Source organism: Melopsittacus undulatus, chromosome 9 (assembly GCF_012275295.1).
Source record: "Melopsittacus undulatus isolate bMelUnd1 chromosome 9, bMelUnd1.mat.Z, whole genome shotgun sequence".
Lineage (NCBI taxonomy): Eukaryota > Metazoa > Chordata > Aves > Psittaciformes > Psittaculidae > Melopsittacus > Melopsittacus undulatus.
The window spans coordinates 810,641-827,109 of record NC_047535.1 but is presented as its reverse complement, the minus strand read 5'-3'; the positions used below and the strand labels follow the sequence as shown (position 1 = coordinate 827,109).

The 16,469-nt window shown below is 42.6% G+C and overlaps 1 protein-coding gene across 2 annotated transcripts in view; it reads right to left on the bottom strand.

Annotated features, from left to right (window-relative positions):
* Nucleotides 1–996: 996 nt before the first annotated feature.
* Nucleotides 997–16,469, bottom strand: part of UACA (uveal autoantigen with coiled-coil domains and ankyrin repeats) — a 30,913-nt gene continuing 15,440 nt past the window's right edge. Inside the window, exons 4-19 of one of the 2 annotated variants that reach the window (XM_034066045.1) lie at nucleotides 16,296–16,360; nucleotides 15,651–15,708; nucleotides 15,085–15,155; nucleotides 14,885–14,991; nucleotides 13,758–13,939; nucleotides 13,285–13,322; nucleotides 12,795–12,881; nucleotides 11,542–11,649; nucleotides 10,661–10,693; nucleotides 10,077–10,175; nucleotides 9,845–9,881; nucleotides 9,148–9,200; nucleotides 5,066–7,753; nucleotides 4,371–4,523; nucleotides 3,517–3,582; nucleotides 997–2,844 (exon numbers count right to left, since the gene is read on the bottom strand). In XM_034066045.1, the coding sequence (XP_033921936.1) occupies nucleotides 2,773–2,844; nucleotides 3,517–3,582; nucleotides 4,371–4,523; nucleotides 5,066–7,753; nucleotides 9,148–9,200; nucleotides 9,845–9,881; nucleotides 10,077–10,175; nucleotides 10,661–10,693; nucleotides 11,542–11,649; nucleotides 12,795–12,881; nucleotides 13,285–13,322; nucleotides 13,758–13,939; nucleotides 14,885–14,991; nucleotides 15,085–15,155; nucleotides 15,651–15,708; nucleotides 16,296–16,360 (3,917 nt within the window). In that variant the 3' untranslated portion in view covers nucleotides 997–2,772. The remainder of the gene's footprint in view (nucleotides 2,845–3,516; nucleotides 3,583–4,370; nucleotides 4,524–5,065; nucleotides 7,754–9,147; nucleotides 9,201–9,844; nucleotides 9,882–10,076; nucleotides 10,176–10,660; nucleotides 10,694–11,541; nucleotides 11,650–12,794; nucleotides 12,882–13,284; nucleotides 13,323–13,757; nucleotides 13,940–14,884; nucleotides 14,992–15,084; nucleotides 15,156–15,650; nucleotides 15,709–16,295; nucleotides 16,361–16,469) is intronic. The other variant, XM_034066046.1, reaches the window with a different exon arrangement.

Sequence of the window (16,469 nt, the reverse complement as noted above, 5' to 3'; positions counted from 1 at the left end):
TCCATGTCCTATTTTCCTTTCAAATGTATTCCCTTCCCATCATCCAGCATCCCCTGCAAATGTAAAAATAAATACCCTTCACAGCAGAGAGCTGGCTCCGAGGCTCCAAGTCCAACAAGAGAAAGCTTCACAACTTAATGGCCCTTAAATGCTCAACATCTTTTTCACTTCATGTAAAACCCATCTGATGTAATAGCTGCCACAATTACATGTATGTTTTTCCTATTAAAAGTTCATTTTCTGAGTTGGCAGAGCAATGCAGGCATTAGATGAAGAAAAAGAAGCAGTAATCCCTCTGAACTTCCCAGGATGCAGAGACATTCCAAAGGCTGCTACTCCAAACCTGAAGTCACATATTCGCTATAAAAAGTGCTGTTGCATAATAGGAACATTGTGCCAACAACCAGTTATGGGCTGCATTACCTTATTGATGCTGCTTTACTGGGGCAAGGAGCAGCTCCCAAAATCCCCCAAACCTCTTGGATGCATTTCATTTACATTTGATGTTCTTGTGCCCTCTCCTTTCTTCCTTCCATTATCAGTGATGTTTGTCCATGAATGCACAAGTGTTGAAAGCTTCTTCACTGGGGAGGAGATGCCTCATGGATGTTTTTACCAAGCACATGGATTATCACTGCCATGGGAACCTCACGGCCCAGGATTTACCTTCACCTTCATGCATCAAAGTTCACAGCTTCACACTGAGAACAATCCCCATTGGAATAATGTCCTCAGGGAAGTGGTGACTCCCCAGCACTGGGCACTGTTAAGGTCCAGTCTGGACCATGCTGTGCCTGGAAAGGTTGGACCAGATGGTCCTTGAACCTGGGATTCTGTGTAACTATGAAACTCTGGAAACAGATAGAAAAACCCAATAACCCCACAGTGGACATCTAAACCCCAATTGTGTTACCTGGTATTTGGGAGCACTCAAGTGAGTTCAAGACCCTTCACTACCCAGACCACATTTACCTTCTACAGAACCGACCACTACAATAGGAAAAAGAAGAAAACATTTTATTGATGATGTAGGAAGGGAGAAAGTTAGAAAAACATAGCAAGAACTCCCTCAAAAAGGACCATACAATATCAAAATACACCGGAGTTAGTATATCAAAACAAAGGCTCTCTAATAAGAGTTTCAAGTAATGCAATTGTAAAAGAATTTGGCTAAAAAGTAACACATATACTGAGATGTTTTCTGTAATAGTCCTCTAAGAAATTAAAGGAAAGCAGCAGTAGATCTGTTTAACTACAGACACATATTTAGTAAATATATTAAGTGTATTTATATAATAAAAACTGCCCTGCACATTCATCCCTATGTCTGCATCCTCCTCCATGGGGCAGTTGTCTCTTCAATTCCTCAAGACTGCCCAAAAAGGGATAAAAAAGGAAGCAAACATAATACTAAACCAATGGGACCTAAGCCCACAGCTTGGTGGGAAGCTCAGTCACCAGGAAGCAGAGAACTCCACACTCTCACTTAGGTCCTCAGGAGCATGGAAGAGGTTTCTCTCTTCTGCATCATGATGCCAGGTTCCTAACTTGCTGGTTATAAGTAAATGCTTCCAACCACAGACTGAAGTTAACACAACTACCAACAGCCCTTACGCTCTTTGCTCTATTAGAACCACATACCTTACACCAGGCTCATCTTTCAACTGCTTCCATTGAATAGTCCCAGATTTCATGTTTCCTTTCATAAAACTTACTTATGGGAACATCATCCTTCAGTTAAAAACAAAGCTCTGTATGGATTAATAGGTAAATTCCAAACAGATCAAGATTCTCCTTCGATTCATCCTTACTATTTGCATCTTTCCCCATAAATAAGATTATAGTACACAATTTACAGCTAAGAGGAAAATACCTTAAACTTCCATGAGATAGTGTTTGAAAACCCAGTACCTGAATTGGCTAGTGTGCAGCTTCAGGAGCTGCTCAGTCTATACCAACAGGCCTAATGAAGAATGAAATCATACAGGAGCAGGACTATTGAGTTCAGCTCAAAATGCTGCTCTACAAACTGTGCCACTCCAGTCCCACTGCTTTAGCTTACAGTAATCAATAATACAAAGCATTCCTGAAAAATCCTGGGGAGGAAGAGGAGGCAAACATAAAAGTTAGTGTTTTGGTGGAAAACCTGATTTTAAGTGTTGCAATAAGCAAAAGGCACTACAGCTTAAGCTTATCTTTAAATATAAAGTCTGTAACTTGGCCAGCCAAGTTACAACATAGACCTAAACACCTTTCCTCTACCTTTGCAGCTGACTCACTAAACACGTTGTAGTATGTCTTGATCAGCTTATGTGACAAAATAGCCACTTTCTCTTAATCATTAAAGGAGATATACAGCTACAGTACTCAGCCAAACTCATCTGAAAGCCAGTTTATGTTTTAACCATACCATGAGAGTTCAAGTTCTAGGATAAATGGGTTCATGGGTATAGGCCCTGCTTTAATAAGTGGTCAATCAGACATTAAAAGAATTTAACTACCATGTCATCATTTTGACAGTCAGCTTGTATATCAGCTTTAAAAGATGCTCTACATCTTTTATTCATCTAACAAGTGTCAGATCTGAAACTCATAGCCCTATTTTACCATTTTATATGAAGAAAATGTTTCAGCTTTGTAAGTTGGTTCATATTTGGAGGTTCTAATTGCAGCTATATTATCATAACTATATAGACCTCATGAAGGTTATCACTCCCATAACCACAGCACTCCTACAATGCAGCAGCCTTCATGAGCAATGGCACTAACACGTCAGCAAACAAGTCCCTGCCTCATCCGAATGATCTGGAGTAAAGCAGCTTGGACATCTTCATCCATGTGACCCTGGAGCAAGCAAACAGTTGAAAGAACAATTAAAATCCCATAAAGTGTCAAGTATCCATCACTAACATTAGGGGATTCTTCAAAATTACCCAAAAGACTTAAATCACTGCTGTATTTTCACCACTCACTGGAAAATCTGCAGTACTTTTGGGATCCTGTTATTTCCCCCCTCAAATAAGAAGGAGCTGCTGCTTTGACATAGCAGTTTCCTTCATGAAAATATGATGTGGAGAAGAAATGACTGTTCCTATCCTCTGGACTCCAGAGCCTCCCTCTTTTGCATGCTCAAGTATCTGGAGTCACAAGACTGGAATGAGTTGATCAGCTCTTTGCTTGGTAAGCCTGCACTACGTTTCCAGCTTCTACTGGGTTTGTCTGCAGCATTACCTGGGATGATGCAGAACTAAATAACAGGCTCACACCACCACCCTTCAAAGCAGGTCATGGTTATATAGTTACACATAGACAAACTGTAATAAGAAGATGGCCCAAGTCTAGAGCTGCGGGGGTGTTTGCTTTTGTTGGAGCAGTTCATTCTAAACTAAAACTCTCAGCATCAAAACAGGTACTTGAAGACGTTTCAGGTCTTCCCGTATGGCAGCTAGAAGTGCGTCTCAAGACTCTCTTATGTTGAGATGACAGTAAACCAGTCTGACCCTGGGACTATCATACCTGTACAGCACTGAGAAGATGTGTCCGATAAACAGAAACTACCTCTTGATGCTGCCTTTTAGCATCCTATGAAAAAGAAGAGAGGAAGAAGAGGTGAAGTCATTGAGTTCTTTTAGCATTTCCTCTTGCCTGTTTCCAACTTTGGGAGCTTGGATTTGTGTACTTACAGACCAGCCGAAGCAGAATATCAAGGTTAAAGTTAGCTGTACCCCCTCCATTAATGAAGAAGAAAGTCACTGCTTTACTTTTGTTACTGCTGCTTTGCAACAGAGCAGTTTTGCTGAAGGCTGGCAGGGGCAGGCTGATCTAGTGCAGTAAGCCCAGGTGCCAGGGTGAAAACTTGCTTCACCAACAGCATTAAGTGTTTGTTTTAAGCCAACCAGTATAAGAATGCTTTGCCTCATGCATGAGGTCAACTTCACAAATACTGTTAAAGACACATCTTGCTTCTGCACAGATTTACAACTAACCTTGCTCACATAGTCACAGCGCTTGTAGTATTCCCATTTACTGTTAGTACACTTAATGATAAGCAATACCCTTCTGTGTTTGCAGGCAAGGGAACATGGAACCAAATCCATTAAGGAAGGACCACCTCACTTGCTTTTGCAGTGAGAAAATACACAGCTGGGGGGGTTGTAAGAAAATATGAGCATGGAACTTGCATATAGGAATGCTCTTGCCACGAACTACAGCAGCATAGCTCATGAGCACAGATTCCAAGTTGTCTGTGTCCTCTTTACCTAGAAAGGTTCCCAAATGTTGCAACTTCAATGGGAAGAAAGAAGCAGAAGACTCACAGAGAAGCAAGCAGGGGAAAAGAGAACACAAATTATGAGATCAGGATTACTTACAGCAAGCTGCTGCTGCAGTGTTTTCACCTGGTTCTGGAGCACTTCAACCTGCTGGTTCTGCCTCTTCGAGGGAATCCCAGTGGTGTATGTAAGCTGAGACAAGCCATTAAGAGCTTGTTTTAACCGCTCCACATCATTAAGCAGCTCCGTGATCTTTAAAAAAGAAAAAAAGCACAAAATACCTCATTTAAGGATGTATCACTTATAAAAACCAATAGTTTTTAACACTCCTTGAAGTCTGATGAATCCCAGCCTGGTTTGGGTTGGAAGGGACCTTAAAGCTCCTCCAGCTCCAACCCAGGGACCCCTTCCACTGGAGCAGCTGCTCCAAGCCCCTGTGTCCAACCTGGCCTTGAGCACTGCCAGGGATGGGGCAGCCACAGCTTCTCTGGGCACCCTGTGCCAGCGCCTCAGCACCCTCACAGGGAACAGCTTCTGCCTCAGAGCTCAGCTCAGTCTCCCCTTGGGCAGGTTCAAGCCATTCCCCTTGTCCCATCCCTACATCCCTTGTCCCAAGCCCCTCTCCAGCCTTCTTTTTGGCCCCATTTAGGTATTCAGACCACCAGAGACACCCACATCACCAGGTACTTAATGCTCAGCACACAGTCATGCTTCAACACTGAAGTAGCTGCATTTGCATTCTAGTTGCTTACCCCTAAACAGAAAGCATCCAGAGCTTAACTGCCATATCCCACCTTGTTATCCTTGGCTTCCACCTGCTTTGCAGATTCCTGTATCCTCTTCTGCAAGTCCATAATTGTTGTCAATGATTTCTCACACCTTTCTTTCTGGTCTTTGATTTCTTGCTCAATACTGCAGCTCCGTAACTGCAGCAATTCCTTCTCATCCTTTAAAGAAAGCTCACTCTTTTTAGCCTGCAAAGCCTCCTCACATGCTTCCTCATACTTTCTATTCATATTGGACAAGCTCTCAGCTATGCTGTTAACCTGGGCCTCCAGAGTGCTCTTCATGGATTCGTATTCTGACATGTCAATCACCTCTTTCCTCTGCAGGTCTGTTAAAGCTTGCTGAGTAAGCTGCACCTCAGCCTGCAGCTCTGAGATTTCCTTGCTTTTCCCTTGGTTTTCTTCCTCCTTTTCTCTCAAAGTGGCTTTCATTGCTAGGATTTCTTGTTCTAACGTTGCCTTCATTTGTGTATATTCTACCAAAGGGACTGAGGATTCCTTTAGACCTGACAGCTCCTGCTGCAGTTGTCCTACTTTTAGTGTTTCTTTGTCGTAACATTCCTTCTTACTTCTGAGGGCTTCCCTCAGATCCTCTATAGTGTGGCCAAGAGCACTCTTCAAGGCTTCAATCTGCTCTGCTGCGAGATGCTCAGCCTGGACCATCATGGGCTGCTCGGTGCAATCCTGCAGCTCATCCTGTTCTGTTCCACCTGTGTATTTCTGCAGCATGTCCCTCAGTTGCTTATTCAGCTCCTCCATTTTGCTTGTGAACATTTTCTCCATCTCCTGGGATTTCTCAGCCAGGATATAGTTCTGCTGCAGGTCACTCTGGATGGACAGAACTCCGGTCCTGAGCTTCTCATTCTCCTCTTTGAGCTTCAGGTTTTCCTCCTCCATGTCTCTGTACTTCTGCGCCTGTTCCTCCAACTGTGCTTTCAGTTCTTTCACTGTGGCTTCAAAGCTTTGCTCTCGGTCTTCAAAGGAGGCAACTGGGGCATATTTTGACTTAATGCACTCTTGAATTGTGTCAAGTTCCTTCTTCTGGGCTTCAATTTCTGCATGCAACTGTGAAATTTCTTCTTGACCCCTCTTATACTCAGCCTTAACTGCAGCATTGTTCTCTTGAAGCTCTTGCATGCTCTTATTTAAAGCAGTCACTGCAGTTTCATGGTCCTTTAAACTTATACACTCTGTCTGCAGTTGGTTCTCTAAGAGTTTCACCTTATTCTTCAAGGTTGCATTTTCTTCATTCACCCTCTTGCATTCTTGCTTTACCTCTTCCATTTTCCCCTTCAGCTCTGACAGCTCCTTGCTGGTTGCTTCGAGGGTGTTATTCAAGGCTGTTTTAACCTCTTCATGTGTTGTAGCCAGCACATACTGATCCCCTAGGGTCTCTCTCAGGGCTGTGTTTTCAGACACCAGTTTGCACACTTTGCCTTGTTCAGCATCATATTTTATCTGAAGCTCAGCAAGCTGCTTTTCCAGCTCCATACCACTTCCCTTTAAAGCTTCCACCTCTCTCTTGTGCTGCTCTGGAGACAGGTACACAGCTTGGAAGTGGCTCATGTTCTCATTTAAGCTGTTCTTCTCCGCCAGCAACTTCTCAGCTTCTGCTTTGCTTTCATTGTACTTCTTTGTTAGCTCAAAAAGCTTCCTGGTCAGGTCACTGACAGTCACATCATTTGTTTTCTTCAATTCCTCGTGGATTTTTAAAGGCACATTCTGGCTTTTCAGTTCAGTTTTCAGCATTTGGATTTGTTGCTTAAATACCTTGTTATCAGCCTGCAGCCTTTCAAGTTCCTTCTGCAGAGCCTGGTTCTTCTGGGACAGTTCAGAAACTGCCTTCCCAAGCTCTTCATTCTTCTTCTCAAACCCCTTCCTCATTTGCTCGTGCTCCTCTGGCTTTACATACTGAGCCAGTTTCGCTCTCTGGCTCTCGGATTCCCTCTTCAGAAGCAGGATCTCTGCCTGCAGTTTCCCATGCTCTCCTTCCATCTCTGCTATCCTCTTTGCTTTCACATTCACTTCGTTCGATAACAAACTCTTCATGTTTTCAAACGTCTCTGAAGTTACCGAGTGGGCCAACTTTGCTGCTGTTTCTTTGAGCTGCCCTTCTAACTCCATGACATTTCTTCCCCTTTTATCCCTCTCCATCTCCAACTTCACAAGTTCCTTCTGCAACCTTTTCTTTTCCTCCACTAGCCTCCCTTCATCTCTCTTGAATTCCGCCACCAGCAATTCGTTCTGCTTAATCTGGTTCCTCAGCTTTCCCACTTCAGCAGAGGCTCCTTCATACTTGGCTTTCATTTCTTTCAACTGCTCCTTCAGCTCCTCTGTCAGTTTACTGTTTCCCAAAGCAGCTTCGTTAGACAGGTGATCTTTCAGAGCAAGGAAGTGTGTCTGCATTTGCTTAACTTTGCTTTCCGAGTCAAACATCCTTTTCTGCACATCTTTTAAAGCATCTTCCAGCTGTTTTATCTGTCCATCAGATTCCGCCTTGGTTCTTTCACACTCTGATGCCAAAGCTTTACACTCCGATACCTTGTGAGACAGCTCTCGCTGCAGTTTGCTGATTTCTTCCTTTGCTGCACCATAGCAGGTCCTCACATTGTCAAGTTCCTTCTTTAAAGTCTCCTTCCCTGAAGTGGGTGATTGGTTAGGCAGGGAGAGCTCCAGGGGTCTCAGCATAGACCTGGACTGAAGATGAATTGGCACAAAACAGACACACGTTTACAGGTTTGACAAGCCACATACATAACTGCCTTAAACCCGTGGTGAGGTGAGCATAAAACAGCTCTGAGGTTTCTCTTTTCCTTAGGAACACACTCCTCTATTCTTGCCCATATTACAGAACACGTGTCTTTCAGCTTTTAACAGTGAAAATCCTTAATAGAGCTCTCCATTACCATTTCCCAACCACCAGACCCACCGACACTAAAGTGCAGGTACAGCTTATTCATTTCATTTCCCTTCTTATATTCTTCATATTTATTCACTCCTCTGCCAGAAGCTATTTCATTTATGAAGAGATTTCCCCCAGCCCTCAAGCACAGGAGAATAACTTTAAAAGGAATTAGAACAGACACTGTCATGGTTGATGGAAGCTTCCCTCTAGAAACACTGAGGAACACACTCATGTAATTTAGCATCCAGGAAGGGATCTCTCACAATGCAGCTTTGCCCTCCCATTAGGTGGTTTGCACTACCACCCATCACTTGTTCACGCTCCAAGGGCCAGAAAGTACTATGTAGCTGTCAGGCAGGCTGGAAGCTTGGCTTAGACTAGCTTAAAGCCACTTAATTCCTCCCTAGGACATGGTTTGGGTTTTGGGTTGCTTGGCTTTTTGCACCCACCCACCCCATTTTTCCTTTCTTTTTATGTGAAGAATTACACATCAACTCATTATAAGCTTCAGTTAAAGATAAAGAAATCCTAAGAGCACAGGGATAACCTTATGTGAAACACAGCAGAAAAGACTGGACTTTTCTGGGTTAGCAGCAGAACATCAAAACCATCTATCAGTGAAATCCAGTCAGGAACCCAGGATGTACAGCTTTATTTCCAGCCATCACTCACCTCCAACAGCATTACTCAGGTGTAAGAACAGCTTGTCAGTTAGGACCAGTCCCTGTCATGTGCGACTCATTGTCAGGGGCTGATGGATCTTGTTTATAACTGAACTGCTGCTTTAAAAGGCAGCTACCTATCAGCCACCAACATTGCCAGGAAGTTGTTGTAGAGCTGGCAGGAAAATCAGGTTTCCTGAATTCTAACTGAATTAAAAGTAGACACAAAGAATTCTGGAGGTGAAACCCAATTGCCCTTTACACTGACTGCTGATCCGGCAGTGTGATTGAGTTGTAAGGATGCTCATCACAGATCACTCAGCACCCAGCAGTGATGCAGCACTCAGAGCTATGTCAGACGTGTAGCTCTAGAGGGCACCAGCACTTAAAAAGAAACGTAACCAAGTACTAGGGGAAATGTTGTATTCCAAAGCAATGATTAATATACAGACATTTATAATTACATTTAGCTTCCCCAAGCATAAATACCTTGGAACTCTCTCAAGCAGCAACATATTTATTACCTGTGATTCCCCAGCAAACGCTTGTCCTTGTTTAAGTAATAAATCTTCTTTTCCTAGATGTTCAAAGCAAACACCATTTAGTCTCTGGTTAAAAACAGTAACATAGTCACAAAAAGTACGACTTTCCTTCCTCATTTTATTCTGGTCCGTGGGACTGTAACAGGCTCAATAAACCCTTGTGCAGAACAGTCATGAAAAGCACAATGAACACCAGGGACAAGCATCCCCTTGCACTCCAAATGAATGGCCCTTCCTGACAGGCAGGCAAACAGCTCTCACCATGGCTCCTGACAGATTAAGTTACACAGGTGCAAGACAGGCCTGTGGCCAAGTTGGACACAAAAGACCATAGTTTTCTTGTCCTAAGCTAGACACAAGTGTTGTTTAAGACATGAAGGACAGACAGAGGAGCTCAGTTGGGAGCACAGATCCTGCTCAGCTTGTTTTTCATGTTATCAGAAGATGCAGCAGTTACAATGCACACTTCACAAGACTCATAAGCAAGACTGTTCAATAGTGCCTCATGTGCATGCCCAGCTGAAGCTGAGTGGGTTCTGAGGTCCCAAGTGTGGACACACACCTTGTGCTTGGCTACAGTTAAGACCAACAAAGGGAAGAGAGAACAGGAAAAACACACCCTTTATCTATATTCCTGCACTGCATGATGCATGGCAAGGTTTAATAACTAAATACTTACTATTAGCAAAGTTACTTCCAGATCCCACAAAATCAACCTAAAAGCAAACACAAAGAAACACAAAATTAAAGCTGAAAACTCATTTCAAAGTTCTGCTCTATGTTAAACTAGGGATTAAAGGGCAGGGAAAGCTTTTATAAGAAGATAACCATTTAAGCCTTTCAACAGTTGCTTAAGTATTTACTACAGCAAATACCAATTGCTGTATTACATTTCAAATCAATTCACATACTTCATAATACTTGAGTTTAGCTTTGAGAGCTTCAATAGTCCTTAAGCTTTCCTCCTGCTGTTTTTCCTTGGTGGTTAGGATTTTCCTCAGCTCATCCTTCTGAAAGAGAAAGAATACCAAGTAGTCAAAGCCATAAGGAGAGACAGATTGGAAAGAACTCAAGCAACTTCTATAGGTTTAGGGAGAACTTCAACCAAAAACAGCACTGAAAAGGATTCCTAAATGTTTGATTCTGAAGTTCTTCCACTGCTCCTCCCCAAGAGGAGTCTTGAACAATGAGTAAAGGGAATAAGCACCATTATTTGCTACTGTTTAACTTATTCACATTTATTAACCTTGCATTACTGAAAGTCACTAAAGACATTTATAATATTAAGTCTGCTTTAAAGGTGCCATAGGGATTACATATATTATTTGTAGTAACAGAAGTGCTGTTCAGCTGTATAAGCTGAGCACATACCAGTGGTTATTTCATTTAGCATTTACAGATAGCTTTGCTTCTCACTATAGTTTTATATACCATCAGTTAAATGTGATAGAACTGGAAGTAGGGAAGTGACTATTGCTTGCAGGTGATATCGTACCTCATTCTCAAGATCATCTGCAAACATTTGCTCCTGCAAAATAACAAAGAGAACCCCCCCCCAAATCATTTCTGCAATGATTTGTAAGGGGCTCAAATACAGTTCAGCAGCTGACAAGTCTACCCCACTTTTAATGCTACACGTTTCTGACTGTTCCCCTTTGCTTTACCATCTAACCTCTGGAAGAGAGGACAAACAGGTCAGAGTCTTTGACAGAGCAATGTCTCTTGATATGCATACAAGACAACTGGACTACCTTCAGATATCTAAATCATACACTACTGAGGCAGAAGAGAACAGTTTGTCAGTAGAAGTTTGTTGAGTTTGAAAAGTGAGTATTAAGGAGTTAATTTTATTGAGGCAATGCTTAGAACAGTTCAGATAAGACAACAATTCCAGTAAGAAACATTCTATCCATGTGCTACACTGAGGGGAAGCTACACCCTCTTAAAGCATACCTCTACAAAAACACAATGAGGGGAACAAATGTGAGCCTCCACAAAGAGGGAGCTTTGACAGAGTGCAACACACCACCTACATTTAGTTGTGGAGGTGAAGTTTACTCTTCATTACAACTGGCCAGAACACCTCACAGTTCACATTACACTGCAAAGTACAGCCATAAATGTTATTGCTCACATTTACGAGCACCACTGAACAACACCATAACAGGTCAGAGCCTGAATCCTCAGATGCTGATTATTATTACAAGACCAAAGGCTTTTGCAGCAGAAGAAAACGACAATGACACATAGAAATGATTCACGGGAAAGCAGTGAAGACCACATCCTAATCACATGTGCTTTCCTTTCTACTTGTAGCAGCCTCCCCTGTCAGCACTGGGAAGCTATTACAGCCTCCCATCCCAACACTAGGCTTACCTCACTCAGTTGCAGTTGTAGCCCACTGATTCTATCCAGCAGCACCCTTTGCTCCTCTTGTGCTTCTCTCATTCGATCTTTCAAGTCTTGATTTTCTAATTCCAATTCCTTAGAAGTAAAGAGACATACAATTAAAACAAAGCACCACACGACCACACTGCACACCCTGGGTAAACTAAAGGATCTGAATCAGCAGACTGAACAGTCACTAAGGACACCAAGCTTTGCCTAGTGAGTCCCCTAATGCTTTTGGGGTCTTACTCCAGGTCTGGTTCATTCTGAAGGTTTACATATACACAAGCTCCAGTCTTTAAGCTTTTCAACTCCAGCTAAATCATTCTCTTGTAAGGGTACATACAGGCTTTGAAAGTATGAGCAGAGCAAGATTACATTCAATGCTGACAGCACTCAAGAGGCTGCTTATCTGCTGTGTGTTAGCAAGTAAAAACGGCTGATGTTAAAACAGCTCCTGAAACCCAGCTGCTGCAGCCAAAGGTGTGATGAAAAAGCCTCAACCAGCATAAAGCACAACAACCCTCCGGTGTGCTAACTGTTCCTAACAACCCCAAGAACCACCCTAGTGACAGGTAACAAACCCAACATGTGAAAGTGGTAGGTGTGTGCCTCACCAGTCAGTCCAGTGCTCACATGCAGACAACAAAGCCTCTTTAACTCTTGCCTGATAAGTGCCACCTTAACTGGGGCAACTACTTTAGCTCAAAGCAGAGAAGTTGCCTTTAGAGATCTTTATCCTTTAATTACAAAGCATTTCAGAATGCAGGCCTCTATTTCTCAGTGGTTTGTTCCCCAGAGTTTAAAACGTTGTTTACCTTTCTGAGAACTGTAATGACACAGTAATGAGATGAGAAAATCAATAGTGTTGGTAGAACCATTATAACAGGTTGGTTTTAGTGAGATGCATTGAGAATGTTAACAAGTAAGCCTTCCTGGTTTATGATTGTGATTTCACTACAGGTGGAAGTAGACAGAAGGTTAAGAGTCAGGAAAGGTTAAGACATGAAGAGACTTGCAACTATTTATTACACAAACAAGTATGTTTTTCCTGAAGTTAACAGCTTATCTGCACAATTGCCACATTACACAGTTGTGCAATTAAGTTTTAAGTAAGCAGCAATATATATGACCTTTAATGGAATCACTAATGCTCTCTTTACAAGCACATCTTTCCTTTAGTGTGTCTGGTTCATTATGCACATGGGAATATGCAAGTCAGAGAAATCCTTCTCGCTTACCTGAGCGTTATGTTCCTTCTGATACAGCTTGACATTCACCTCCTCCTGCGCTTGCAGCCGATTCCACTTCTGTGGCACATTACTAATCTGTTATTGCAACAGTAAAGTATTAATTCACATTCCTGTTGTGTTCTGCAGACATCCATAGCTGGGTACAATGAGCTCTGCCTCCATTGCAGCTCCTGCTGGGGGGGCAGTACTACCAGCATTTGCTTTGGACAGATTGCTTCTCAGCAAGAGGTCACTCATGATCTCATGCAGACAGAAAATGGGATGCTTGTCAAAACTCTAATCCCAAAAACACACATCATCACATATTTCTCAAGCAGAAATAGCCACCCCAGCTGATTACAGCGGGAATCTTCCCAGATACAGATGAAGTTAAGAGCTCAAAACCCACTGCACTAGTTTTGCATCACAGCACAATCTTAATCACCCTCTCAGCACCCCCAGGAACATAGTGCCTTAGAGACAGTACAAGCAGCCTTACCTTTTGTTCAGGCTGCCCCTTCTTCATGGTATCTCTTCCTAAAAAAGCACCACAAAAGTAGGAAGTTAAAATACACATTTCAGGCTCCTGCAACACCTCCAGCTAATTCTATCTGTTTTTGATTATTTCAATAATTATTCACCACCAACCCAATTAAACCAACATGGAAACATTCGCAAGTGCAAAGTTTTCCTATAGATGAGCCTAAATAACTCCCATGAGCAATACTGCAATGTCAGGTTCAAGCAATGTTAATACCTCAATGCACCAGAGCCTGTATTTACCTTAAAAGCTTTACCAAAACCAGAGCCCCAAAGCCTTCTTTCCCCTCCCAAACAGGCAGTTTATCACCTGTCTGTTCAAAGGACTACAGCTGCCCACCAAAAACATAGCTCCTGAAGACATAGCAGTGGGAAGATGCACAGTTCAAATGAAAGGACAACAGCAAGCTGTTGTAGGCACATTGTTCATACCTTTGCTGGAGTCCTCAACGGCAGCTTTTATTAAAGCCAAAATGTCAATATTGTCCCCAATCCTGGCATAGTAAGCACAGTCATGACCAAGGCCATCAGTCAAACTAACATCCGCACCATTTTTGAGCAACACTTCCACTGCATCCCTGCAGCCATATTCACAGCCTAACATTAAGGCAGTCCTGAGAATGGGGAGAAAGAGTGTTCAGAGACTTGGGTGCTCATACTTTAAACAGAGTAATCATAGAAAGAATCCATCATACACTTATGTCTAATCACAGAAGCTTGAGTCAAGGAATCTCTCCTCTATCAAGAGAAGAAACTAATCTTTAAGAAGTTACTTGGTCAATGGGTTAAATATTTGTTACAAAGCAACCAAACCCACTGTACTAGCAGTATGTTGATGAAACCCAACACAAACCTCCTGCCCCTGGGAGAGCCACGCAGTGTTTTGAGCTCATATGACTTTGGCTTCCTCTCTATTTAGATAGAAATCTCAATAGACTCAACAAACAAGACAAGAAGTTTAGACAAAGTTCAGGGTGGGCCAAGTGCAGCTTGAGAGCCCTGGCAATGCCTTACAAGTAACTTGCCAGCTTCAGAACACACCATGCAAGTATCCATGCTCTGTCCCACAGCAGCCTCATATCCACTGACCACCAGGCAGTCACCCTCCCAGAAAACAACTGGCAGAAGTAGCAGCTACAGATAGATAACCCTTCCCCTGGCCCCTCTCCATGAACATTCCAAGGCCCTTAGGTCCCTTTGGAGCTCCAATGGGACTCAAGTGCTTCTTGTCAGAATGCCACCTTAGTCATGACCCATTCTGCATATTGATCCCAAAGGGTGTAAGACACAGCTTTGGACAGACAAACCCTTAAAACAACCAAGTGCAGTTCCTCTGCTGGCAAGCACAAGCTTGTATGTATTTAGGATGCAAGAATAAGCAGTGAAATAAGGCCACGCTTCTCTGCATTATTGAACTGGCACATGTACTTTAGAACTAAACCCCAGGTTCTTTTCCACTGAATTAAGCATATTTATTCCATAGCCTGAAGGCCAAGTGACAGCTTTCTATTACCCTTTAAATGTCAGCAGGCACTCTGACAAGCCCCTGCATGCATTACCTGCTCTGTTTGTCCCTGGCATTAACATCTGCTCCTCTGTCTAGCAGAAGCTGACAAACAGTGGGACGACACATCTGAGTGGCCAGCACTAGTGGTGTCCTCCCGTCCTGAAGAAAGGCAAAAGTAGTAAGGGAAAGATGGAAAGCACAAGAACTCCAATAGGATTTGTGCAGGAGAATGCAACATTAGCAACAACTTACTCCATCTTTGGAATTCACTGAGGCCCCGTGATCACACAGTAGTTGTATGCTGGAGGAACAGTCCGACATAGCTTTCAAGAGGAAAAGAGCTGGTTACATTGTTGAAAACAGCCTTTGTGAAACCCCAAACACCTCCTTGGGTGTATCTGCTTCACAAAAATTCATGCAACCAACTTAAAGCACAACAAGGCTCTATGACTTGGTTCTCTCACAACCATCTCAAAAGCATGTTAAGGAAGCCAAACATGACCCCTCAAGACTCTGCATAGCACAGTGAGAATGCAGAGTAGAGGTATCTCAACCTACTAACATCATTGCTCTATAGCACTGCTCGGGATACTTAGATTTTACTAGACAATTCATGGACATCAGAAGAGACTCAGATCTACAACCTGTTAAAACCATTAACAGGCTGCTATTGAGGACAAATATAATGACAGCATAAAACCTTTTCTCCTACTACAGTCACAACAACTAAAAGATAAGAATCTGACCCATCTGACAATTAATCCCTTCATTCAATGTGGATTTTATACTACAGTTACCAGAAAAGCAAGACCTTTTACCTGCATCATGCAGAGCAGTTCTTCCTTGGAGATCCACGTTCTCCGTTGGGCAGTTGTACTGTTAACATAGGAAACCCCAGTTATCCATTAGGATTCAGATTGCATTTCCAAAACATTAACTGTTTCAAGGTTTGAATTAAAGCATTAAAGAGTGATTGAAGAAAATGTGTTTGTAGTTCACAAATACAGTGACATACATGAAGGAAAAAGCTATGGGTACATGCACTTCAGTGCTCTCAACGCATTGATCAAGTAGAAGTCAATTCAGACCATGCAAAGGATGCACAAACTCACAGTGACTTTTCACAAACTCTTTCAGATGTTCTATGTTTCAAAATCTCTGGCTAAGATTCCCCACTACTCATCCTGACTCCTTCCCCACCAATATCACTGCTAGTTCAGGCACTCCAAACAAAACATGCCATTTATAGCTGCACAAAGACATGCATCATACAAACACCAGGTGAGAAGAACACATTAAAGGCTAAAGATTCAAATGAGCACAAACTGACCAGGGATAAATGAAGATAGACACATACATCACACAAACCTAAGGCAACCCCCCAATATTGTTTTATTAATGAAGTGTATAAAGAGCACCTTTTTCCCTCTCAGGAATAAAAACAGAAGTTGTATTTCCAGTACCTGCAACAGCTTCTGCAAACATAAAGCATGTCCATATTTCGCAGCGAGGTGCAATGCATTTCTACCTGAAAACAGAAATGAGGATCTCTGTTAACATGCATTTAGAAACACCATACACAAGTTCAACACACCTGCCCTGCTTCTCAGGAAGTCTATTACTAACCTTGCAACAAC